We start from the raw sequence: 27,226 nt of genomic DNA, 5'->3' as shown, positions 1-27,226 counted from the left end.
GACAACTGGGGTGAAACTGCAAGATCTGCGATTGACCAGGAGAGAGAATCAATGATTAATTTGCCATCCTGGAAAGAGGGCTGGACCTGGAAGTCAACCTTCATCATTTGAAACATGATAAGGATCAGGGTGGACAACTCTGAGGTCTCTGGCCAGGACAGCTATATAATTTGCAGGATCCTGTGCAAAATGAAAATGCAGGGCCCCTTGTTTAAAAAAATATATAAAATTATATATATATTTAAATTTCATTATATATTAATTTCAGGGGGGAAGATAGCAGAGCATTAAAGCAAGCACGGAGTTCTGAGCAAGAGGCCCTGTGTGACTGCCCAAACCGGTCCCCGCTATGAAGCCAGCCTGTCCCTGGCAGCTGGGACCAAAGAACTGTGGCCTGGGAGCCAGGCACTGCTGTATACTGAGGTCACAGGAGGGCATGCGACCCAGGCCTGGCTGCCATGAAGACCAGGACCAGGACAGTGAGGGTTTAAGAACAAAGAGGGAGTGGGTGAGTGACGCTGGAAGGAATGTGGGTCTCTTTCCCAATGCCTCTGGGGTCTTGCCCATCAATCTACCATCTCACTGAAGCTGCCTTGTGTAATTGTGAGATACATAACGGCTAAAATAGAAAACATTACAAAAAGAGGCCTCTTCCTGCCGGACAGAAGGCTGTAGAGGGTCTTGGCTGGGAAACACGAAGTGTGAAAAGGGGACCAAGGCGAGATAAGGCAAGAGCTGGGTCCGGAGGGCCTGGAGAGCGCCAGGTGGAGGATTCTCAAGGCTGCAGTAGGCTTAGGGACAGCAGGCGCCACACAATTTGGGCGTCTGAGAGGGGCACGTAGTCGGACATCCGCTGCTAGAGGTCGTCTCGGGACTACCCCGGGAGAGCACCAGCGGCGGATGCGACCAATCAGGCCGCGGGGATGTCCAAGCATAGTCAACTTTTCCCAGGGGCTGGGCCAGCGCAGGCGTGGTCTCGGGGATGGGCGTGTCCCCTCCTTCGGCGTCCCCACCTGAGGCCGCCCGCCGCCCCGCCCCTGCCGAAGGCGCCCTCGCCCCGCCCTGAGTAGGGTCCGCCTGATGAGGGCGCGCGAGGTCGCGGCCCGGTGCGCAGCCGCAGAGGATCACTTCCGGGGGCGGATCGGCGGAAGTGAGGGCGGTTGAGGCTGCGCGGCCGGCTGTGGTAGGAGGGGCCGTAAGGTGAGTGAGTCCCGGAGCTGGAGTCTGAGGTAAGACTAGGTCCGAGTGCCGCTCGGGAGGCGGGAGCGCGGCCTCCCGGCCCGACTGTCAACGCAGCCTAGTGTCAGGCGTTGTGCGGAGCCCGCGGCTCCTGCTCCCGCGCCAGTTCTCGCGGGAGCCCATGTTGTCGGCCTAGCTTGGCTGGGAGTGGGAGGACTCAATGCCCGTCTTCGATGGCTGAGCTATTGCAGAGGTTCCTTAGGCGGCCGGGCTACTTCGGCCGCCTCGCTTCTTCTGGGACCCGAGGGCCGCCAGGGCCGGTAGCGAGAGCTTGGCCGACCTTGGCCCCATGGGGTCGGGACGTTGCGGGGGAGGGGAGGCGTGTCCCGAGCGAGCTCCCCGCAGCGGCTCCCCCAGCGCAGCCGCTTGGGGCCCACGCGGACTGTAGCTCGGCGGGGCGCCCGGTACCGGGGTGACGAGAGCAGGCTCTGCTCTGGAGGAGCCCCAAGCCTCCTGCGGGAGAGCGTGTGTGGACAGGCAATGACAGCGGCCCGGAGAGGGGTCGTGGGAGCGCGGAGGTGCTGAGAACCAACCAGCGTTGCCGGCGAACCAGGGGAAGTCTAGCCGAAGACCCTTGGGACGAGGAGGGGGTGAAGGCCAAGCCCGTGTTCTTGTTCGTTCCCGAACAAACGTCGAAGTGCCCACTGCGGACGAGGCAGGCACTGTGCTGTGCCTAGGGAAGGTTCTGCCCTTCGGCAGACAGCACGTTACACGGGGACCTCATTACTGTTGTGAAAGGACTCCGAAGGAAACGTGGGGTGCTGGGGGGGGGGGGGGAGGGGGGCAGTAAGGACCTGTCAGGGAAGGGGAGGCGATGCGTGATCTGAGCCCTGAAGAATGATGAGCTTGGTGAAGAAGGTGCTGGCGTTTCCAGCGGAGGGAATAGTGCTGTGAGGCGGCCGGCGTGGCTGGAGGGTTAGGGGAACGCAAGCGGGGTGGCTGTCAAGTGCGCGAGGGTCCAACTGTAGGCCTTGGGGTTTTGTCTAGTGAGGTTGGGCCCGATTGTGGAGGGCCCCGCAGGCCATTCTGTGTAGATGTGACCCTGTTGGTTATAGCAAGCCGGGGGTGGGCTAAACATAGGAGGAATGTGTCCTAGAAAGATCTCTCTGGCTGTTGTGTTAGGCCCAACTGAGTCTTTGGAAGTAAGTTTGGAGAGGAAGTGGCTGTAGTGCCTAGAGTGGGAAACAACAGGGAACCACTGTTCCGTGGAACCTGTGGCAGCACTGACATTCACCAGAGCCTGGCACAGCGGGACTTTGATAAAGGCTTGAGCTGTATGGAGTTGAGCCCACGCAGAAAGCAGCAGGATCTAGACCAGACTTGAAGTGCTTTCTTCTGGTGTGCCCACCGAGTGACCTTAGACAGTTCCTTTCCTCTCTTCAGCCTCCTTTCCCCGTGTGTATCATAAAGTGAGTGATAGATAATTCCCCTCCCACAGGTGAAAGAGAAATCCTGCAAGGGAGGTTTCAGTCCACCCCCCGTTCAGACCCTGCCTCCCAGTGACTTCTCACCTGAGCATTCCCAGCCCTCACGACCGCGTTTACCTTCTGTGCTCCTCTTTACGCCCCTCTCAACTTCCTGTCTCGGACCTGTGCTTTTGTTGCTGTTTTTCATCCCTTCCTACCCCCTCTGAACTCACCATGAGGTTGCGGGGCCAGGAGCCTGAATTCACCTGGCCACCTGTTTACTGTACCTTTCTTAAGCAGCGATATTCAGCCTTTGCTAGAATTATGTATTAGGTCCCATTTCTCTTCCAGATTGTGAGTTCTGTGAGAGCATGGGTGTGTCTTACTCCTTCCAAAGCCCCTACAGGGCCTGGCACAGAGTGGGTATTGTTAGTGTCTGATGAACAAGGGAATGAGTCCATCGATTGCATCTGCTCACCGTCAGGAGCAGCTGTGACCCCATCCGTCTGTGTCTTGTTTTAACAGTTCATTAAGTACTTTAAAATCCTGTTTCACTCATTGATCCTTAAGATAATCTAGGTGGCAGCTGTTCTTGTCCCCTTTACATCTGGAAAAGCCAACCTTCAGAAAGGTTATATGGCCTGCCTGAGGCTAAAAGACCTGTAGATAGCTAAGCAGGATGAACATTTGGATCTTTTCCCTGTAGCTCAGTAGATTCAGATTGGCAAGAGCTGGCTGTTCATTCTCCATTTGTCTGTTTTACATCTCCCCCTTGCCAGGACCCAGCAGTGCTAGGCTTGGTGGCACGTGCTGGGCTTTTACATCCCTTCTTTAAGAATGATTGCTGGGTTTGGATGGTACCTACAATTTGGCTTTGTAACTACCAAAGGAATCCCCCCCCTTTTTTTTTTTAATGTTTGAGAGAGGAAGAGAATGAGTGAGGAAGGGGCAGAGAGAGAGAGGGAGACAGAATCCCAAGCAGGCCTGTCTGGCACCATCAGCACAGACCCCAATGTGGGGCTTGAACTGTTGAACTGTGAGACCGTGACCTGAGCCGAAATCGAGTGAGATGCTTAACTGACTGAGCCACCCAGGCACCCCCCAAAAGAGGTCTATTTACATCTTTACCAGTGCTGTCAAACCTTGAATTGCGATTAACTTGTTCTGCAAGTGTTCCACAAGACGAGCAATCATTTCTAATAAATTTTAACTTGATAAATGAGTGATGTCTTGTAATATTGGTAATATGTGACACAATATGTGACACAATATGTGACATATTGGTAATATGTAACATCACATGATCGCAACTGAGCCAATGGTTCTTGAAATTTGCTTTGATATATAAGTGCTTTGGGTTACAAGCATGTTTCCAGAACGAAGTATGCTCGCAAACCAAGGTTTTACTGTATTGCCTCAGGAAAGCTCCCAGAGTTGGCCAAGCTCATGCGACGAGTCCGGAACAGAACCTTTAAGGGTCTGGATTTGGAGCCATTGTTGGGTGAAAGCAGTCTCTTGGGCTGTTTTTCTCAAACCCTGTGAAACATCAGAGCATACCAAGGTTTCTGACTTGATACCTTAGTATAAGGTATACTTCTACCTTGGTATAAGTCATGGCTCTGCAGGACCTGGTTTTTGTGGGACTTGTGTGCTGGCCATCGAGTACCCACTGTGGGGATTGTTTCACAGGAAGAGAAATCTGGTGTTCCTTAGGATGGCCTGATATGAAGGAGTCACGCCTCCAGCCTCCCCGAGCCCCCAGAGCTGCCCCGCAGCTGCCTTGTCCTTCAAGTGCAGGAGCCGGTTGAAATGTCGGCAATGGAAGCCAATGTGGTAAGGGGCATTTCCAGGGCAGGGCTGTGGTGGGGAAGAGTTGAGCCCTGGGCCTGCTGAAGTTCTGTAGGAAATTCTGAGACTCTCCAGTTAATTTTTCCTTTCCCCTGGAGGCGACCCTTCCACATACGCCCACCTCCCGCCCTCCCACAGATAAAGCCAACTCTCGTCTTTGAGGCAGTTAAGGAGCCAGCGTGTTTCTGCTTTTCGGTGCAGAGGAAAGGGAGGGAAGCCTACGTGATCCCTACACCCAGCTAATTCCTCACCCCCCTTCACTGATCCTCCCAGCATTGGCAGTGCCTTGGCAACAGCAATATCCCCTTAAGTGGCTGGCCAAGGTGAAGACTAGCAACTGGGGAACCTGCCCGAACTCGTATTGAGACTTGACTAACCCCCACACTGCACTGTGTCCCTGGGATTGGGGACTTCAGTCTCCCTGCTAAAGGAGAGGGGAGTAGGATGGGAGAGTAGTTAGACCCATCTCTGAGATTCCTTGTCACTCTCTGCTTTAGACCATCCCAATCTGGCAAAACAAGCCACATGGAGCTGCTCGCAGTGTAGTGAGAAGAATTGGGACTAACCTGCCCCTGAAGCCATGTCCCCGGGCATCCTTCCAGGTAAGTGTACTGGAAAGGCAGGTAAGTAGAGGCTCAGAGACTGTGGCAGGATGGTGCTACTTCTGTGCCCCAGACTCCTTGGTGTTGCTAAGGCAGGTTGCCTTCCTGATCACTTTTTCATTTTGTCAAGAAATACTAAGTACATACAATGGATACTGGTCACTGTGCCTTCCTGATTGCACATGAAACTATGACCACAACTGTCAGACTTCCAATTTGTTCATAAATGAATAATCTTGCATTTTTTAAATATATATATATTTTTACCGTTTATTCATTTTTTGATAGAGACAGAGAGTGAGTGGGGGAGGGGCAGAGAGAGAGGGAGACAGAATCTGAAGCAAGCTCCAGGCTCTCAACTAACAGCACAGAGCCTGACATGGGGTTCGAACTCACGGACCATGAGATCATGACCTGAGCTGAAGTCGGACGCTTAACCAGCTGAACCACCCAGGTGCCCCTAATCTTTGATGCCACTGGGGCCTTTAGCACCCACTCTGCAGCAGATTCTTCCCTAGCCCATCTCTGAGATGTACCCCCCCCACCCCCCACTTCTGCAGTGGAAAGCTAAGTAGCATTCTTTAGACCCAGCTACCTCCCTCCTCTAAGAACTAATGGTTAAGTACCAGCTCCTGGCTAGGTGCTTAAGGTATATACATTTGGGGAACTGAGGCACAAGTACTTAAACATTCTGCCTACACAGATGGGACAAATATTTCTCTGAAAAGATACGGGTCCAGGTGGAAACAGAAATGAAGGAGGTGAGTTTCTGTATCAGATGCTGAGCTGTGAAATCTGTAGCTCATTTTGGAGTCAGAAGTGGTGTCAGGGATAGTATTAGAGGCAAGAATGGAGTTAGAAGTGTGTGGTATGAGCGGCTGTCCTGTGACCCAGATTGCCAGTTATCCAGAACTGCCTAAAGGGTATGGGCAGGATGTGGTCCTAGCTGCCTGAAGCATCAGAAACAAAGGGAAGCACAGCTAGGGAATGTAGGGACTCAGTGGATGTTGCCCCCACACTTGGCTATAACCTCTTCAGTCCTTTGGTCAGATGCTGCTGGGCAGGGACAATCAAGGGCACAGGCTCCCACAGAGCAGGAGTATGGCATGAGTAGTAGGAGTAATGCTAGCTAACATTTACTGAGCACATACTGTGTGCCAGGCACTGTGCTAAGTATTTTATATATGTTCATTTAATTGTCAATAGTGGAGCAGCACTCTGGAAAGGAAAACAAATGGAGGCTTCCCCTAAGTGGCCCATCTTAACAGTAACTTCTGGGTCAGTGGAAGTCCTTTCCTGTGTAACCTTGGAGCATCACATCACTCCTGTGAGATCCAGGTTCCCTATCTAAAAGCTGGAGCTATCAATTCCTGGTCTACCTGGCAATTTGTAGCAGAAACATCTGAATTTAACTCCTGTATAGATGGGTTTTTGAGAAATTATTCCTGGATTTGGTTGTAAATTCCTTTAAGGGAATCTTGCTGATTTATTTTTTAAATTTACCCATTACCCATACAAAATATTATGGAAAATAAAAAAGGAGAAAGGAAAATAAATTACATGTAATCATATAATAACTATTAATGTTTTGGTGTGGTTCTGTTCCATCCTTTCATAGGTGCATGTTTTTTCACTTTGATATATTCAAAGCATGACAGAATCCTCCTAACTTTTCATTTAACAGAGTCACTCAGCCTTGTCTGTTCCTGATTGTTGTTCACTGGGTTGAGGGGATATTTTAAGGAATCCTCTTATTCTTTTGGTATAATCATTTCTTGTTATTTAAATCTAAATATTCAAATTATCAAGTTTGCTTAACACAATGTTGCTATAACAGTGTAGATCCCAGTTAGCTACAGAGGTGTTATAAGGAGCTAGCCAGGAGAAACTTCCTGTTGATAACAAACAAGACTATTGTCTTTGCACCTGTATTCTCCCAGCCAGAGAAAGCAAGATGCTCTTAGTGGCCATTTCTGTTAAAAGGCAACTCTGGCCAGTCCCACTGAAGACTCCTTTGCTCTAACTAGGGGCAGCGAATGTTTTCTTTAAAAGACCAAATAGTAAATATTTTAATGTGTGGGCCATAACCACTGTTACAACTACTCACTTCTGCAGTTGCAGCTTAAAAGATGTCACAGACAATACATAAATGAATGGGTGTGAACTTTTCCAATAAAACTTTATATGTAAAAACAGTTCCCAGGGCGCCTGGGTGGCTCAGTCAGTTAGTGTCTGACTCTTGGTTTCTGCTCAGGTCATGATCTCATGGTTTATGAGTTTAAGCCCCGCATTGGGCTCTGTGCTGGCGGTGTGGAACCTGCTTGGGGTTCTCTGCCTCCCTGTCTCTCAAAAATAAAACATTTAAAACAAAAAACCAGATCCCAGTCCTACCCTAGGCTGCCATGTTTTGCTTGGAAGATAGAACAGACTCAAAACTGGTCTCTTCACTCTCTTCATGCGTATTCCACACAGCAACCAGAGTAATCTTTTAAAATCTGATTCTTACTTAAAATCCTCCAGTGGCTCTTATTCACTTTCCAGCCTCTTGCAAATCACCCTCCATCCGTAGCTCTGTCCAGTTGTGCTGAGCTGTTTGTAATCCCACAAACTTTCTTCTGACCTTTTATTCAAATTGTTTCCAGGAAGCCATCCTGGTACTGAGGACTGAATTAGGTGCCCGCCCCCCCATATGTTTTGCACTCTTTGATAGTCTCCTCATGATTTCAGTAATTGTTTTTTGATGACTTTTGCTTCCCTGTAGACCCTGCCCAATATCTCTGACCTGTGTCTGAGGGATGTACCCCCAGTCCCTACTCTGGCTGACATCGCCTGGATTGCTGCGGATGAAGAGGAGACATATGCCCGGGTCAGGTAGCTGAGGCAGTAGCTGGTCTGCTGGGAATAGGGAGGGAGCTTCTTTCCAGATGAGGTGGCAGGCAGCAGGGAGAGTGTTCAAGAGGGGCCGAGGGCAACAAAAGCTGTGGGCTCTGAACCTGGCTGTGTTACTCTTGTAGCAACGAGTGAAGGAACTTTAGAAGGGGTGCAGTAGCTGGCTGTCTCTGCTGACATACTTGTCTTTCCCTGGTCCAGGAGTGACACACGGCCCCTGAGGCATACCTGGAAGCCCAGCCCTCTGATTGTCATGCAGCGTAATGCCTCAGTGCCCAACCTGCGTGGGTCTGAGGAGAGGCTCCTGGCCTTGAAGAAGCCAGCCCTGCCAGCCCTAAGCCGCACCACAGAGCTGCAGGATGAGTTGAGCCACCTGCGCAGCCAGATTGCTAAGATAGTGGCAGCCGATGCAGGTAGGAGCCCCTGAGTCAGGGCCAGAATATAGCAGGCTGTTCCTTTTACCCTGGCTCTTGGTACAGAATAACGGTAGGAAAATGATGGTCCATGATTCAGGGGGACACAGGCCCAAAACTCTGGGGCTGTTCTGAGGCCTGACTAGCCTCTGGTACTCCTTGGATGGTTTCCATTGGCCATTTGGGGCTGACTGGTTTGGTTAGGAACAAAACCTTCACTTTACCTGTGACCTCAGGCAGATTCCCTCCCTTGGCCACAAAAATCAATACCCTCATCCAAGTGTCTTTAACATCACATATTCCGTGAGCCCTCCAGCAGCTTTCATTTTTAATGAGAGATAAGCATTCCCCACCATTGAGAGAGCTATCCCCTTTAAGCACTTATCTTCCGTTTCCTTGTTCTACCAGAGACCACCTCTCCATCCCTCCATCTGTCTGTAAGGCAGAACCGCTGGAAATAGACGGGAGTCTGTCTTGACCTAGTGCATGAAACATCAACATGTGGATCTCGCCCCAGTTGCCCAGGGTTTATCCTCCTGTTCCTTCCATCCTCACTTTTCTGGTCCTTGTTGACTTAAGGTTTGGGAGCTATGACTTCATCTGTTGGTACAACACATGAAAATCATACGGCAGTTATATAGAGGAATTATACTTGAGTTTTTCATTTATATGTTGGCTACATTTTTGTCATCCAAGAGACAAGCTGAAGTAGTTGATGAAAAATGAAACTTAAAAATCTTTTTGTTTTGGAAATTCTCCCTTAAGATTTGAGAAACTAGGAGGACTGTCACCATTCTGTTTTCGCTACTTCTTCCAGTCACTCAGAAGCACTAGCCCAGTTAGAGAAAGGACAAATTCTGACTTTGGTTCTGTTACTGTTGCTTTGGTCGAAATAGGGCTGTCACTCCATAGCCCACTGCAGAATGGGAGGGAGATTTTAGGTGCCTAAGCCTTTACCGGGTGGATTCTTCCACCCTCCCAGAACACTGCAAGAACTCAGTGCTTCTGTATCTTCTTTAGATCCTGAGAGGGGAGGGTAGTGGAGGAATCCTCCACTGGCTTACACGGACTATCCCGGGCTCTCCCAGAAGGTCATGATGTCAGCCCAGGAAATGAGTGTTGTTGGTAGGCAGTGCTTGTGGGGAGAATATATTACTGCCGTGTTCTAGCCCAGTGTCCATCCATGCCTATTGTTTTCTCTTTCAGCTTCGGCTTCATTAACGCCAGATTTCTTATCTCCAGGAAGTTCAAATGTCTCTTCTCCCTTACCTTGTTTTGGATCCTCATTCCACTCTACAACTTCCTTTGTCATTAGTGACATCACCGAGGAGACCGAGGTAGAGGTCCCTGAGCTTCCATCAGTCCCCCTGCTTTGTTCTGCCAGCCCTGAATGTTGCAAACCAGAACACAAGGCTACCTGCAGCTCGTCTGAAGAGGATGACTGTGTTTCTCTGTCCAAGGCCAGCAGCTTTGCAGATATGATGGGGATCCTGAAGGACTTCCACCGGATGAAACAGAGCCAAGATCTGTAAGTATTTGATAAGGAGCTCTGGTAATGTATTTACTGTTTAAGTCATTTTGGCTAGTGGCCTAGTAGAAACTTACATAGTAAGTCCTCAGTAGTGGCTATAATTTACTCCATTCACAAAACTAGCTTGCTTGCTTAATAACACCCCGGGCTCTGGTTTGAGGCAAGAGCAACATTTTACATTTGGTTGGGTGATCTAACTCAATCATTGGTAGAGATTTATCTAATCCAACTTCTGTCCCCCAGAGGGGCTTCACCACTTTAGTTCTTGCTGGTGACAAGTGTCCCCATGCCCCACCCTTCAAAATAGGGTTGCATAATAATTATTTTAGTATCTCAAACTGGGTTTTTGATAGATGGGAGAATTCCAAAATGTCCCCTGGGGCACCTGGGTGGCTGAGTTGGTTAAGTGTCCAATTCTTGATTTCGGCTCATGATCTCACAGTGTTGGGATAGAGCCCTATGTTGGGTTCTGTGCTGACAACACAGAGCCTGCTTGGGATTTTCGCTCTGCCCTTTCCCCACTCACGCTGTCTCTCTCAAATAAACATTAAAAAATATACAGTGGTCCCTTCTTATACAAGCCAACTGGATTAGCCATTTGAAACTTATGAACTTGGCTGCCCATCAGAATTTGTTAAAAATACACCTTTAAACTTGCTAAAGCAGAACCTCCAAGAAATGGAGCCCCAGGTATTTTAAGTGGGGGTGGGAAGGAGTTTAGGAAATACCTACCTTGAGAAATTCACCTCGCAGAGGAAGCCCTAGAGCTCCAGCCAGAGGGACTCACTACCTTGCAGTGTTTCTCCAAGTGTAGTCTGAGCTACCTTCGTGGGATGCACCAGAGAAGCTTGTTCACATGCAGGTTCCTGAGCACTGAAACACTGAAGTTCAACATCCAGACCCCAAAGGCTGGAGTGTGCAGCTATTTGTAAATGCAGATAAAAAAGCTCTTTTGGGGGCTGGGACATGAAGTTTGTCTCCTGAGTTGGAGTTCTTGTTGAAGGGAAGGTTACTCACCTTGGTATGTCTGGCCCCCAATTACTTGTAAAGGCTGACTGACTCCCTCATTGCTTCCTGGATAGTCAATCCTTTAGGGAAGTCATTTTTAACCTCCCTTCTTGGGGCCTAGGCTGGTTGGTCATACCCACAGTTCCTAGATCTCCTGCATTCCCAAATTCAGCTCCTGCTTCCTTTAAGCTGATCTATGCCTTTTTCTTCTGGTCAGTGTTTTATAGAATGACTCTCAAACTTTCTGTTACTTGCCTCTTCACCATATTAGATCCAAACTCCTTCTCCCACTTATTTAATAGAAAGAACTGAATTGATAACTAAAAATGAGAAAGTAGCCCCATCAGCAAAGATTCAGAAATGTGACAGATTGATGTTAGTTAACCCTTACACCTAGTAAAATGACTTCATAAGGACATGTGTAATTTAAAGCACCTATTTTCTAGGTATCTAGGACACTCGTTTATGATGTATCAGGTATTCAAACCTACCCCAATCTGGAGTTGATTCTGTTCCCATGGCTCCCTTATGATGTGAATACTTTACTGTGAATTCTAGATCTCTTGTAAAAACCTCAGGGAAGGGGCATTTGGGTGGCTCAGTCAGTTAAGTGTCTGATGTCGGTTCAAGTCATGATCTCACAGTTTGTGAGTTCAACCCCGCGCTGGGCTCTGCACAGTCAGCTTCAGATCCTCCGTCTCCCTCTCTTTCTGCCCCCTCTCTCTCCAATATAAAAATAAACATTAAACAAAACCTCAGTGATAACAGACGTAGGATACTTACCCGATAAAAAGTTCAAAATGGTCATAAAGATGTAAAACTGGGAAGAAGATGGGGAGAAGAATGGATGAACACAGAACTTCAACAAAAATATAGAAAATATATGAAAAATACAAGTCATGGAGCTGATGAACACAATAACTGAACTGAATGAAAACACGAGAGGGGTTCACCAGCAGACTAGACGGAACAGAAGAAAGGGTAAGTGAACTCAAACACAAAGCAATAGAATATCTCCAATCAGAGCAGCAAGTAGGGAAAAAAAAGTGAAGATAAAGGAACTTAAAGGGGCAACATCAAATGGATTAACATTCTCATTGTAGGGCTCCCAGAAGGAGAGAGACAGAAATCTTATTGAAAAAAGAATGGCTGAAAATGCCCCTTAATGTGGGAAAGGAAACAGACGTCTAGATCCAGGAGGCCTGGAGAGTTCCAAATAAGATGAACTCAAAGAGACCCTAAAAGCAGCAAGAAAAAAATAACATAACTTGTTATGTAAAAAGGACCCCCCCCCCCCCCCAAGACTCTCAGTACATTTTCCAACACTTTGCAGCCCAGGAGGGAATGAAAGTGTATTCAAAATGCTAAAAGAAAAATTCCAAACAAGCAAAGTTATCATTCAGAATTAATTTCCCAGACAAAGGAGTTTATCACCACTAAATCGGCCTTAAAAGAAATGTTAAAATGACCTCTTTAGGCTGAAAAAAGCACTAATCAGAAACAGGAACACATATAAAAGAGCAAATCTCACTGGAGAGATAAATGTAATAAAAATAGTGGATTAATCACTCATTAAGGTTAAAAACACAAAAGTAAAATAACAAAGACCTAAAAAAAACAAAAGTAAAAACGTAACTGATTATAATAAGGGATATGCAAAAAAAAATGGTGAAATGTGATCTCAAAAATGGGGAGGGGGAGTAAAAATGTTGAGCTTTAGAATGTGATCAAACAAGTTGGCAACTGTTTTATCAATTTAAAATAGACTTACGGATAGGAGTTCTACTTAAGGCTCATCTTAACTACAAAACAAAAACATAAATATACACTAGATAAAAAGGAATATAAGCATACCACTAGAGAGTTTCATCAAACCACAAAGGAAGAGAGCAAGACAAGAAAGGTACAGAGAACTACAGAAACAGCCAGAAAACAATAAAATGGCAAGTACATACTTACCAATAACTTTTTTTTTAATGTTTATTCTTGAGAGAGACAGAGTGTGAACAGGGGAGGGCCAGAGAGGGAGGCACAGAATCTGAAGCAGGATCCAGGCTCCAAGCTGTTAGCACAGAGCCCGATGTGGGGCTCAAACTCACAAACCACGAGATCATGACCTGAGCCGAGGTCGGATGCTTAACCAAGCCACCTAAGCACCCCAATAATTATACCCAATACTGTAAACAGACTAAATATGCCAGTCAAAAAACAGTGGCTAAATGGGGCAGCTGGCTAGCTTAGTTGGGAGAGCATGCAGCTCTTGATCTTGGGGTCATGAGGTTGAGCCCCATGCTGGGTGTAGAGATTGAATGAATAAATAAAAACTTTTAATGTTTATTTATGCTTAGGAGAGAGAGAAAGAGGAAGGGAGAAGCAGAGAGAGGGAGACAGAGGATCTGAATTGGGCTCTGTGCTGACAGCAAAGAGCCCGATGTGAGGCTCAAACACACATACCATGAGATCATGCCCTGAAGTTGGACACAACTCACTGAGCCACCCAGGGGCCCCAAAAAGGACTAAAATCTTAAGAAAAAAAAAAAAAAAAGGCTATGGCTAAATGGATTAAAAAACAAAACCTAAGTGCTGCCTACAAGAGACTCTTTTAGATGTAGGAACACACACAGATGGAAAGTGAAGAGATAGAAAAAGATACTCCATACAAATGGAAACCAAAAGAAAGCTGGGGTAGCTATAACTTAGAAAAAAATCGACTTCAAAACAAAGATTGTAGTAAGAAACAAAAGGGGTTATATAATGATAAAGGGGTCAATCCAACAAGAGGATATAATATTTGTAAATACTTATGAACCCAATATAAGAGCATCTATATGTATAAATAAATATTGACAGACATGAAGAGAGACAGCCATACAATAGTAGTAGGGGACTTTAATACCCAACTTACATCAATGGATAGATCATCCAGGCAGAAAATAAGAAAACATCAGCCTTATGTGATGTTAGACCGGACAGACTTTACAGATATATACAGAACATCCCATCTAAAAGCAACAGAATGTACACTCTCAAGTGTACATGGAACATTTTCCAGGATAGATCATATGGTAGGCCACAAAACAAAGAGGACTGAAATCCTACCAAGCATCTTTTCCAGCTCCAGTGATAAGAAACTAGGTATCAGTGGCAGCTCTTTCTGCCCATGGGTTCTGTCCCGTGCTTTAATAAAACCACCTTATTTGCTAAAAAATAAATAAATAAATTAGAAATCAGTTACACAAAGAAAACTGGAAAATTCAGATATGTGGAGATTAAACAACATCTATGAAACAACTTGAGAATCAAAGTAGAAACCAAAAGAGAAATAAAAAAATACCTTGACACAAACAGAATGGAAATACACCAGAATTTATGAGATGTAACAAAAGCAGTTCTGACAAGGAGGTTCACAGCAATAGTGCCTATCAAGAAGCAAAATTCCCAAATAACTTTATACCTTAAGGAACCAGGAAAAAGAATAAATGAAACCCAAAGTTAGTAGAAGGAAGGAAATAACAAAGATTAGAGCAGAAATAAATGAAAGACTAAAAAGCAATAGAAAAGATGAAAGAGGTTGTCCTTTGAAAAGATAAAAAATTGACAAACCTCTAGCCAGAATCACCAAGAAAAGGACTCAAAATCAGAAATAAAAGAGATTACAACTAATACCACAGATGTACAAAGGATGAGACTACTATGAAAAATTATGTGCCAACAATGGACAACCTAGAAGAAATGGGTGAATTCCTAGAAACATACAATCTACCAAGACCGAATCATGAAGAAATAGAAAATCTGAACAGATTGATTACTAATAAAGAGATTAAACCAGTAATCAAAAACCTCCCAATGGAAAAAATCTAAGACCAGATGACTTCACTGGGTGAATTCTACCAAACATTCAAAGAAGAATATCAATTCTCAAACTCTTCCAAAAAACAGAAGAGGAAGGAACTCTTTCAAACTCACTTTACAAGGCCAGCATTATCCTTACACCAAAACAAGGACACCAGAAGAAAATACAACTATAGGCCAATATTCCTGAACACAGATGCAAAAATCCTCAACAAAATATTAGCTAACTGAATTCAACAATACCTTAAAAGGATCATACACCATGATCAAGTGGGATTTATTCAGGGGATTCAAGGATAGTCTAATATCTGCACATCAGTGTGATAAACCACATTAAGAAAACTAAGGATAAAAGTCCTATGTTCATGTCACAAGATGCAGAAAAACCTCTCAAGAAAATTCAACATCCAGTTGTGATAAAAACTCTCAACAAAGCAGGTATAGAAGGATCATACCTCAACATTTAAATAAAGTCCAGAAATGACAAGCCCACAGCTAACATCACACTGAACAGTAAAAGCTGAAAGCTTTTCCTCTAAGATCAGAACAAGAAAAAAATGCCCACTCACCACTTTGTCCTAGCCAGAGCAATCAGGTGAGAATAAGAAAACCTATCCAAACTGGAAAGGAAGAAGTAGAACTGTCACTATTTGCAGATAATACACAGAATACCTTCAAGACTCAAAAACAAAATGGTTAGAAGAAATGAATTCAGTAATTTGCAGGATACAAAATCAGTAAGTAAAAATCTGTTATTTCTATACATTAATAACAGACTACCTGAGAAATTTAAAAAAACAATCCCATTTACAACTGCATCAAAAAGAATAGAATACCAAGGATTAATTTTAACCAAGGAGGTGAAAACTACAAGATATCAAGGAAAGAAATTAAAGGAGACCCAAATAAATAGATATTGGGAGAAATTAAAGAAGACACAAATAAATATATATTCGGAGAATTAATATTGGTAAAATATCCATACTACCCAAAGCAGTCTACAGATTAATGCAATTGCTATAAAAATTCCAATGGCATTCTGCACAGAACTGGAACAAAGAATCCTAAAATTTGATTTGGAATCCCAAAGACCCCCAAATAGCCAAAGCAATCTTGAGAAAGAAGAAGCTGAAGGCATCACACTCCCTGATTTCAAGCTCTATTACAAAGCTATAGTAAATAAAACAGTATGATATTGGCATAAAAACAGAAACAGTTCAATGGAGCAGAACAGAGCCCATAAATAAACTCACACATATATGGTCACTTTACAACAAAGGATCCAAGAACATACAGTGGGGAAAAGACAGTCTCTTCCATAAATGGTGCTGGGAAAACTGGATAGCCACATACAAACAAATGAAACTCAACCACTGTCTTAACACCACATGCAAAACTTAACTCAAAATGTATTAAAGACTTGAATGTAAGACCTGAAACCATAAAACTCCTAGAAGAAAACACAGGCATGTGGACGTAGGACATAGGTTATGGCAATGATCTTTTCAACTGGACACCAAAAGTAAAAGCAAAAATAAACAAATGGGGCTGTATCAAAAAAGCTTCTGCACAACAAAGGAAACCATCAGCAAAATGAAAGGGCAGACTGTTGAATGTGAGAAAATATTTGCAAATCATATATCCAATAAGGGTTAATATCCAAAATATATGAAGAACTACAACTTAATAGCAAAAAAACAAATAAAAAGACCAAAAACCCAGTCTGATTAAAAAATAGGCAGAGGGGATGCCTGGCTGACTCAGTCGGTGGGTTGTGACCTAGAGCCCCAGGCTGGGTGTAGAGATTACTTACTTTACTGAATGAATGAATGAATGACAGAGAACTGCAATAGACATGTTTCCAAAGACATACAGATGACCAATAGGCACATGAGTAGATGCTTAACATCACTAATCATCAGGGAAATGCAAATCAAAACCACAATGTACCTCACACCTGTTAGAATGGCCATTATCAAAAAAATAAATAAGTGTTGGCAAGGATGTGGAGAAAAGGAAACCCTTGTGACTGGGTAGGAATGTAAACTGGTGCATACACCATGAGAAACAGTATGGAGGTTAGTCAAAAAAATTAAATAGAACTACCATATGATCCAGCAGTTCTACTTCTGGTATTATCAGAAAACAAAAACACTTAAGATGTATGCACCCCCATATTCACTGCAACATTATTTACAAAAAGCAAGATAGGGAAACAGCCTATCATCAATGGATGAGTGGATAAAGAAATTGTGGTACAGATACACAATGCAATATTATTCAGCCATTAAGAAAGAATGAAGTCTTGCTATATCCAGCAATACGATGCCTTGAGGTCATTTATGCTAAATGAAACAAGCCAGACTGAGAAAGAAAAATACCGTATGATAGCTTATATGTGAGTCTAAATTAAAAAATAAAACACAGGGGCGCCTGGGTGGCTCAGTCGGTTAAGCGTCCGACTTCAGCTCAGGTCACAATCTCGTGATCTCGCAGTCCGTGAGTTCGAGCCCCGCGTTGGGCTCTGGGCTGATGGCTCAGAGCCTGGAGCCTGCTTCCGATTCTGTGTCTCCCTCTCTCTCTGCTCCTCCCCCATTCATGCTCTGTCTCTCTCTCTCTGTCTCAAAAATAAATAAACGTAATAAATAAATAAATAAATAAATAAATAAATAAATAAAATAAAACACAAAAAACAAGCCTATAGATACAAAGAACAGACTAGTGCCTGCCAGAGACTGCAGTGGAGATGGGAGAACTAGATGAAAGGTGTCAAAAGGTTAAAAAAAAAAAAAAAACACAAAAAAAAACCTTTTTAATTAAAAAAGACGATTGTGGTGTGTCTGGGCGGCTCAGTCAGTTAAGCCTCTGACTCTTGATTTCAGTTCAGGTCATGATCCCAGAGTCATGGGATCAAACCCTGCATCAAGCTCTGTGCTGATTGTGGAGCCTGCTTAAGATTCTTTCCCCCCCCCCCCGCCCCACGCCCCTCTCCCCTGCTCACATGCACATGCGCGTGCACTCTGAATAAATTTAAAAAGATTGTACCTATAGCTGACAATGTATTATATGCTTAGAAATTTGTTAAGAGCATAAATCTCTTGTTAAGTGTTCTTTCCAATTAAAAAAAAAAAAAATCTAAGAGCTCCCCTGATGAACAGATAGGGTAGTAGGAAATCTTCAGCACACCTTTTCTGTAGAATAAAAGAATAGCCAAGAGTCAAGAATCCCTTCCCCTGCAGAAATGCTACAAAGAAAAGACACCAAAAGGTGGGAGAAGCTTAGCGATCATAGACCAGCTCTACCAGGTTGATAGTCCTTTACTTTGCCCACATTCTATAGCCATTTCAGGAAATAGTAAAGCATTCTAGTTAAGAAACCAGCTAGCTTGGTTTTGGATTCCGGATTTGCTACTTACTAGCTGAGTATCTAGTGACTGGCAAAACTGTATAATCCTGTGTGTGCTTCAGTTTCCTCATCTGAAAAAAAGGATTTTAATAGCACCAACTTTGTACGATTGTTGTGAGGACTGAATGAGATAACGTATTCAAAGACACAGAACACTACCTGAGACAGAGCAAGTACTTAATAAATCTAAGTTATGATTTTGTCTGTAGGAGCCGGAGTTTACTAAAGGAGGAAGACCCTGCCGTCCTAATCTCTGAGGTCCTAAGGAGGAAGTTTGCCCTGAAGGAAGAAGATATTAGTAGAAAGGGAAACTGACAGAACTCAGCTCTGCAAATTCAGTCTCATGCTCCTGGAATTCCTTCAATAGCTGCCTTCCTCACCACAGACCTTTCTGCCTCACAGTTAGAAATCTTTTTGCAAAGGTCTTGCGGAAATCTAGAGCTTGGACTGAAAGAGAAAAGTTGGATTATGCTTCCTTTGCTTCGAACCTTAGCAGAAGCTAAGGTATGTTTTGCACTGAGACACTTGTTACAGGTAAATGCATAGGTTGGAATGTCTCAGTCTAAAGGATGAGATAGAAGTTTGGCTTTTCCTGCCTCTGTGTGAAAATCAGTTCTAAGTGAATGGCTTATTACTTCACTGCATTAGACCCCATAACTGGTCTCACCGGACACTTTGTGCCCAGCTATCACTCTCAGCGGCTTCCTTGTAGCAGAGCAGGGCTGAGGGGAGGGGGGCTGTATTTGTATGTGTTGACAGGGCAAGGAAAATCTTATGCTGCTCCATCATAAATGGACACCAGTGCCCAGCAACCCCCCTCTCCTCCTTCCCAGTCCAACACCTAGATATAGAGGGTCACACCTCTGGACCAGCTGACACTTGGGCTGCTGCTGGGAAGCCTGGGCTGCTTTTTTCTTAAATATATTTTGTAATACTCTACAACCAGATCTACCCTCCCAGGCCCTGGGCCCTCACGGGTTCCACTGATTGAAAATGCTTTCTCTTCCGTGGACTTTAGTTTAAGCCTAGTAGGAAAGAGAAATGGGGAGGAGAGAAGAGTACCATCCTTCTTCCAGGCCCTTGACTGCTCCTTTGCGTTGGGCCAAGGTTTGTACCTACCACACCATGCATGACTCAGACGCCCTCGGGTCCCTTTCTCTACGGTATGTATCCTGTGTGTGTGTGGGTTGAAGCACTACCTGACATTAAATGAAGGATATGGAGAGATACTGCACCTGCTCTTTGTCTCTGGGTTGTGACCCCTTGCATCCCCCATGGGTATAGGATTCCTGTTAATTTTAAGGTATGTGAAGTTTCGTAAAAAGAGGCTTCCCCTCTTTTCTTATAAAGTCCTGCCTGTATAAAAACAAAAAAACACTTCTGTAGGGATTTTACCCAAACTCTTAAAGTAGTTCCATCTTACAGCTTGCACACTTGCCCCCTAGGGGCTGTTTGAGCCTCTTAAGGTAGCCCTGCAACATGGGAAACTGCCACCTGGTGGGTAACATCTCGGCTAGAACACAGGTGTTCAGGTGAGACCCTGGCAGTGACAGAGCATATATTATTAAAAAGTTGCTTTTCCAGAAATAAAGCGGTAATGTTTTAATTACCATCAGAGTCAGCTTATAGAGTCATTTATTTGGATTCGTAGTTTTACAAAGGGAGTTCCCTCATACCTTGCAGAAGAGTGGTATCACATCTAGATTGTTATATAGCTCAGGCTATTTTAAGGGAGATGTTTAAACACAGAAGTCTTTAAAATGCTGTAAAATCCCCACAAAAGTAAGTAGAAAGCAGAATGATGGTGGTTTTTTTTGAATCTCTCTATCCTCTCTGACCCCATACATCTGGGCCCAGGAGATTTGCCTTATCACCTCAAAAAGGTGTCAGGAATAATGGTCCCATGGTTGAGTGGGGAAGCTAACAGCCAGAGATTAGAAGAACACCCATCCGTAAGAAGCGCTGTTCCAGTCAGGCATCTGAAAGGGCACAGAGGTGGCTCTGCAGGCTGAGTAGGGACTCTTTAGCGGAGGGATAAGTACCTGCCCTGCCTCCTCATTGCTCATCAGAGACTCGCACAAGTTTACCAGCCACCTCTTCCTCAGGGAAAGGCACCATCATACCCCCTCAACAAGTGGCCCCATTTGCTTTATTTACACCAAGAAAATGCTCAATTATAACGTCATCCCTTGCCTCCCTCCCACCCACACTCCCAACCCCCCCACCCCAATATTTTCCTACAGCTCTGTCATTTCGAGGTACTTTTAGAACAAAACCGTCATAAAGACATTTAGACTTGATGCCTGATAACCTGATTACCTTCTGAGTCCTGGGTAAAGAGCAAATCAGGCTGCAGATTTAACTGAGTGGGCGTCTCCTGGCACTGAGCCCAACGGCTGCTAGAAAACTGCCCTAAGCCCCGATTCTGGTTGTTGGTTACATCTTGGAAAGGAGCTCTAGAGTTGTGGGCAATGACTCGCTGGCCCTGAGAATCCTCAGTAAAAAGCTGACTCCAAGAGTCCTTGTCATTCTTTTCACTGTCCCAAGAAAATAGAGGGATAGGACAAGGGCTTTGTTTCACTGAGTGTGTGTTTTCCCCATTCCAGGAATCCCTGTGTGTTTGAAGGAGGATCGGGGTCTGTCTGGTTTCTTTTGCAGACACCTTTTCTAATGGCGTCTTGTCCAAGGGCTCATGGCCCTTGCCCCGAGGTGGTTTAATGGGTCTCTCCACACCCTGATAGTTCTTTTTCTTAGATCCATGAAGCCATTCCCTTTTCCAGGAAGAGTCTTTCTCTTCCTCCTTTTGGTCCAGTGAGCGAGAACCTTCCAAGTTCTTGGTGAAGGAACAAGATGGAGAGGCTTTACTCTTTCCAGCGCGGACTAAGGTGTCAGGCTGGAGCAAAGACAGCACAGTCAAAAATGGTGTTCCCATTCTGTGGTGGCCAGAATCCTGGAGGGGCTGTGGAGAAAGTCCGGCTTCCTGGGTGTCTGCAGGGGTTGAAGTGGCTAATGGGGGTGCCATGCAATCATCCCCTAAGCCCTGGATCAAATGGTCTAGCTGGGTTACATCATTCTTAGACTCTTTGTTGGTCTGACTTTCTATAGGAGATGAAACATTCCTCTGGTCACCACCAATTGTCCTTCCTAGTAAGACAGACATGAGCAAATATTACTCTGCAGGAAAACTCTGCCCTGAGCAGGATTTAGCTGTTTTTTTTTTTTAAATCAGTATCAGCTACTACCACTACCTAGTGCAGGGGTCTCAGACTTGTCACACACCTTTATAGCTGGTCTTCCTGCTTTTAATCTCTACTTTCTCCAAAATGATTTTTCTAAAACACAGTCCTCATATTCTGCTGCTCAAATATATGGATGCTTCCAGTGATCTGCCTAACAGAGTCAAACATGCTAGCTATGCTCAGATCACACAGCCTACTTTTCTGGCTGCGTTTTCATATGTGGGGTTTGTCTAACAGGGCACATCAACTTTGCTTTTGTTTTTTATTTAACATGGTTTCTGCTAAACAGTGATTTTGGCTAAATATATCGTCCTTTGAGAAGTATGTGAAACAGTTTTCACTGGTGACAACTGCACTGGTGACAGTGCAAAGAACATTAAATGCCCCACTCTGCAAACATTTCATGGGAAAGGGAGTAAAGACCATCAGGATGCTAAGTCCATCAGTAGGAAGGACAATAAAAAGAAACTGCTAATGTTCAGCCTGTCCCTTTGATCAGGCATGGAATGGATCCTGTTCTGCCTTGATGAATTACATGGACTCCTCCCGCCCATTATACCAAGATCTAATTACAAACAAAGCTGAATGATTTCCTCTTCCTCCAACAGGAATCATAGGGCAGAAACCATGTTTTGTGAAAGATTTCTCAACGTTGCCTAAGAATTCAATAGATTATAGAACATGCCAGAATTTTGAAACAGGAAGCATCCTTGAAGAAAATCAGCCCTTGTTACTTAAAGCAAAAAGTTGCTTATTTTAAGTTCTTGTTTGGGGCAGGAAGAGTGAATTTAAGATTTATGCAATGCAATCCTGGGAATCAAAAGAGTTAAAGCTCTCCCAGCACCCTTCATCCGGCAGACACCCTGCTCTGTAAGCCCCAGCCTGCTCTGAGGTAGCATATCCTCTGAAAAGGGACACGTAAGCAAAGAACTACCAAAGGATGATGAGACACAAGCAACTTTATGCCAACCTTTCCAACAAAAACACATCTTTGACTAATTTGAGAAGCTTTATACAGAAACACCTACTATTAAATAATCTTAGACTGTTCACTGTGGCCAATCCAAGACCTAACTAATGGCAGGTCAGCTCCCCTGCACACCCCAACTCCCAAAGTATACCTTTCTCCTCACCGCTCTGTCAGGAAGTACAAATATTTAATATTAGACTGAGTGAACCAGAAAGAAAATGTTTGTAAAAGCACGTATATATTGCTTTGCAGAAGGGGAGGTTTTGTTGTGTTTTATAACACAACCTCTTCTAATAAGGCACTAAGTTTAACACAAAGCACTAGTGTCACCACTTCTCATAAACGTTGCAGCAGAGGAGAGTGCACGCATTCCTTTCTGCTCCCTGGGTATTCCCAGGCGGGTCACCATACCTGGCTGCAAGGTGAAGAAGGAAGCGATGCTGGTCTGCCGAATGCCTGCAGGTGCAATTCTTTGAGTAAAGGAAATCTTAGCCTTTTTTTCTCCAGGAAAAAGTGTTAGCATTTTGGTGTTTGGCTTCATTACATGTGTCTGAGAAGGGGGAGAAAAAGAACAATAAAACCTATTAATATCAAAACAGGTGCCAGATGGGAGAGATTCAACAAACACCAGTGATCTTCACAGAACCCTACTGGACCCTTTGGACTCCACCCTATCCTAGTCTCTGGGTAGTTTTTGCTGTGTACATCATCATCTACCATTTCCTGCCATACTGATGGTATTTTTCTCAGCAAATCACATTATTCCAACTATAGCCCAATCTTTCTGCTTCCCCACGGAAATCAGGCTGACTAAACAGGATTTGTTGAAGTGATTTCAGGGATGACACTCTCTCTTATATTTAAAGATAATGATTCTACATTAGCAGCAGTGGACACATACCTAGTGGTTTTCAAATAGCCACATATGGTTAAGAGCATGGCTCCACAGTCACACAGCTTGGGTTCAAATCAATCCCAATTCTGCCACTGCTACTTATTAACTGTGTGATGTTCTGCAAGTTGTTTAATCTAGGTCTCATTCTCGTGTGTGAAATGGGGACAGTAAAGTACCTATCCCATAGGGCTGTTATGGGGATTTGGTGACTCAATTCACATAAAAGGCTTACACACAGTTCCTGGGATTCATACTAGTTGGTTATTACTAGAAGGAAAAGCAATGAAACAGCTAGTCTTACACACTTTCAGCCCCTTTATACTTTACAGTATGAATTAGAAGATGTACCATAGAGATTTGGGAAGTTTTGTCAACTAACTATAAATCTAACCTCATCTTTATTTAGTGTGATTTGGTTTTGTTTCGACTTGCTGGTTAAGAAATGCCTGAGAAGTAACCTGAGAACGGGGCTATACTCAATTCAGTTTGGTGTGAAAACCAAAGAAGAAATGGCATTTGCCAACATTCATGCTACAAATTGGAGATAGGTCTGAAACTTGAACCCAAATTATTAATTCTAGCCAAAGCTGACTTCATTTTTACATTTGGAAACTAAAATGTACTTTAACTGGTGAAAAAAGAAGGAACTCCTTGATATAAAACTCATACTTTGACTTGCAGTACTGGCTTGGAACTTTCCCTTCCACTACACAAAACTAGAAAACTGGATAAGATACATAAGACAACTGATTTTAGACGGTGGACAACAGGTATTGCATTGGATTGTGAGCCCTGAGAGAAGAAAAACAAACGAGGTGAGCCCTATGATGACCCTAGCTTTCTTCCTGGAATCACCTGTCGATTAATTAAATATATGGAGACTGGAATTTGGAGAAACTGAGGTGGCCACTCCTCCTCTTAAGTTGTGAAGTCCCCCACCTTGAACTTCGGAAGAATTTTGTGACTGACCAATAAAGTATGATAGAAATAACACTACATGGTTTACAAAACTAGGTCATAAAAATGTCATGCACTTCTGTCTTGCTTTCCTGAAATGCTCACTCTTGGAACCTGGCCGCCATGCTATGAGGAAGCCCAAGTAGGCACATCACTCTCTAAATGTTATGAGACACATCCTAGATATGGGAAATAGTGAGATAGAATGCAAACAAGTATTTTAGCACCTATATGCTAGGGACTGGGAATATAATGATGCACAAAAATATACAGACTGTTTCTGCCCTGGTAAAGCTTACAGCTTATGGGGGAAAAAAAAGACTAATAATATACAGTTATTTAAATGACTTACAAGAATGCCAAGTCCTGCATACACCATAGAAATACAAAGGATTGTAAGAATATTATGAAAAATTATATGCCAACAAATCAGACAACCTAGAAGAAATGGATAAATTCCTAGAAACCTATAACCTCCCAAAACTGAATCAGGAAGAAGCAGAAAATTTGAACAGATGGATTACCGCAATGAATTGAATCAGTAATCAAAAAACTCCCAACAAACAAAAGTCCAGGACCAGACAGCTTCACAGGTGAATTCTACCAAACACTTAAAGGAGAGTTAATACCTATTCTTCTCAAATGACTCCCAAAAATTGAAGAGGAAGGAAAACTTCCAAATTCATTCTATGAAGCCAGCATTATCCTGTTATCAAAACCAGATAAAGGCACTACTACAAAAGGAGACAACTATAGGCCAATATCTCTGATAAACACAGATGCATAAATCCTCAACAAAATATTAGCGAACCAAATCCAACAATACACTTAAAAAAAATCATTCACCACAATCAAGTGGGATTTATTCCTGGGATACAGGGTGGTTCAATATTCACAAATCAATCAGTATGATATATATCACATCAATAAGAAAAAGGATAAAAACGATATGATCATTTCGATGGGGTGCCTGGGTGGCTTAGTGGGTTAAGTGTCCAACTCTTGATTTCGGCTCAGGTCACGATCTTGTGGTTCGTGAGTTTCGAGCCTGCATTGGACTCTGTGCTGATGGTGCAGTCTGCTTGGGATTCTCTCTCTCCCTCTCTCTCTTCCCCTCCCCTGCTCATGCTGTCTCTCTGTTTCTCTCAAAATAAACTTTAAAATAAAATTATTTCAATATATGCAGAAAAAGCATTTGACAAAGTACCACATGTATTCATTATAAAAACTCTCAACAAGGTAGGTTTAGAGAAAACATACCTCAACATGATAAAGACCATATGAAAAATCCACAGCTAACATCATGCTCAATGGTGAAAGTTTAAACTGACAGCTTTTCCCCTAAGATCAGGAACGAGACAAGTGTCCACCCTTACCACTTTTATTCAACATAGTATTGGAAGTCCTAGCTTCAAAAATCAGACAAAAAAAAAAAAAGAATAAATGGCATCCAAATTGGTAAAGAAGAAATAAAACTTTCACTATTGGCAGGTGACATGATACTATATATAGAAAACCCTAAGGACCCCACCAAAAAAACCACTACAACTGATGAATGATTTCAAGAAGGTTACAGGATACAAAATCAATGTACAGGATGCAAAATCAATGTGCAAAATCCGTTGCATTTCTACACACTAATAATGAAGCAGCAGAAAGAGAAATTAAGAAAACAATCCCATTTACAACTGCACCAAAAATAATAAAATACCTAAGAATAAACAACCAAGGAGGCAAAAGACCTGTACTCTCAAAACTATAAAACACTGATGGGGGCACATGGGTGGCTCAGTTAGTTAAGGTTAAGCATCTGACTCTGGGTTTCAACTCAGGTCATGATCTTATGATTCGTGAGTTCAAGCCCCCTGTCAGACTCTGTGCTGACAGTGCAGAGGCTGCTTGGGATTCTCTCTCTCTCTCCCTCTCTCTCTCTGCCCTTGCCCTGCTCATGCTCTCTCTAAAGAAATAAACATAAAACAAAACAAAAAAACAACACTGATGAAATAAAGATGACAAAAACAAATGAAAAAAATATTCCATGCTCATAGATTAGAGGGACAAATATTGATAAAATGTCCATACTACCCAAAGCAATCTAAATATTTAACGCAATTCCTATCAAAATACCAACAATATTTTTCCACAGAACTAAAACAAACAATCCTAAAATTTGTACAGAACCACAAAAGACCCTGAATACCCAAAGCAATCTTGAAAAAGAAAAACAGAACTGGAGGTATCACAGTTCCAGATTTCAAGTTATATACAAAGCTGCAGTAATCAAAACAGCATGGTACGGGCACAAAAATAGACACACAGATCAACAGAATGAAATAGAAAGCCCAGAAATAAATCCACAATTATATAGTCAATTAATCTTCAACAAAGGAGGCAAGAACATGCAATAGGAAAAAGTCTCTTTAACAAATGGTGTTAAGAAAACTGGACAGCTACATGCAAAAGAATGAAAATGAGGGGTGCCTGGTGGCTCAGTCGAAGTGTCTGACTTCAGCTCAGGCCATGATCTCACAGTTTGTGAGTTTGAGCCCCGCATCAGGCTTCATGCTGACAGTGCAGGGCCTGCTTGGGATTCTCTCTCTCCCTTTCTCTCTCTCTCTCTCTGCCCCCCTCTCTGCCCTTCCCCTACTCATGCTCTGTCAAAATAAATAAATAAACTTAAAAAAAAAAAAGAAAGAAAATGGACCACTTTATTACACCCTACACAAAAATAAACTAAAAATGGATTGGATTAAGGATCTAAATGTGAGGCCTGAAACCATAAAAATCCTAGAAGAGATCACAGGCAATAATTTCTCTGATAGCAGCTGTAATATTTTTCTAGATGTCTCCTGAGGCAAGGGAAACAAAAGCAGAGCAAAAATAAACTATGGGGACGACATCCAAATAAAAAGCTTCTGCACAGCAAAGGAAACTATCAACAAAACTAAAAGACAACCTACCGAAGGGGAGAA

General features: G+C 43.7%; 2 protein-coding genes across 5 annotated transcripts in view; one reads left to right on the top strand and one right to left on the bottom strand.

The window, feature by feature from the left end:
* Positions 1 to 1,125: 1,125 nt before the first annotated feature.
* MTFR1L (mitochondrial fission regulator 1 like) lies at positions 1,126 to 19,808 on the top strand. 2 transcript variants are annotated; one of them, XM_047870362.1, is made up of 7 exons: positions 1,126 to 1,200; positions 4,335 to 4,478; positions 4,991 to 5,095; positions 7,857 to 7,966; positions 8,186 to 8,397; positions 9,604 to 9,925; positions 18,403 to 19,808. In XM_047870362.1, exons 2-7 carry the CDS (start codon positions 4,455 to 4,457, stop codon positions 18,506 to 18,508), a joined length of 879 nt encoding a protein of 292 aa, XP_047726318.1. In that variant the 5' UTR covers positions 1,126 to 1,200; positions 4,335 to 4,454; the 3' UTR covers positions 18,509 to 19,808. The 2 variants fall into 2 exon arrangements, with proteins under 2 accessions (XP_047726318.1, XP_047726317.1); XM_047870361.1 differs by having other exon boundaries at positions 1,165 to 1,229.
* Positions 19,597 to 27,226, bottom strand: part of AUNIP (aurora kinase A and ninein interacting protein) — a 22,817-nt gene continuing 15,187 nt past the window's right edge. For 2 of the 3 annotated variants that reach the window (XM_047870359.1, XM_047870358.1), the window contains exons 2-3: positions 22,814 to 22,952; positions 20,422 to 21,337 (exon numbers count right to left, since the gene is read on the bottom strand). In XM_047870359.1, the coding sequence (XP_047726315.1) occupies positions 20,484 to 21,337; positions 22,814 to 22,943 (984 nt within the window). In that variant the 5' untranslated portion in view covers positions 22,944 to 22,952 and the 3' untranslated portion in view covers positions 20,422 to 20,483. Of the gene's footprint in view, positions 19,734 to 20,421; positions 21,338 to 22,813; positions 22,953 to 27,226 lie in introns of those variants that run through there. The other variant, XM_047870360.1, reaches the window with a different exon arrangement.

The sequence above is a fragment of the Prionailurus viverrinus genome, chromosome C1 (genome assembly GCF_022837055.1).
Source record: "Prionailurus viverrinus isolate Anna chromosome C1, UM_Priviv_1.0, whole genome shotgun sequence".
NCBI lineage: Eukaryota > Metazoa > Chordata > Mammalia > Carnivora > Felidae > Prionailurus > Prionailurus viverrinus.
This window is presented reverse-complemented; position numbering and strand designations above follow the sequence as displayed.

Bases quoted from the DNA above. Each gene is read 5' to 3' on its own strand.
- MTFR1L (XM_047870362.1), top strand. From the start codon at position 4,455: ATGTCGGCAATGGAAGCCAATGTG. The intron at 4,479-4,990 runs GTAAGGGGCATT...TCTCTGCTTTAG, and splicing joins CGGCAATGGAAGCCAATGTG to ACCATCCCAATCTGGCAAAA. The intron at 5,096-7,856 runs GTAAGTGTACTG...GCTTCCCTGTAG, and splicing joins GTCCCCGGGCATCCTTCCAG to ACCCTGCCCAATATCTCTGA.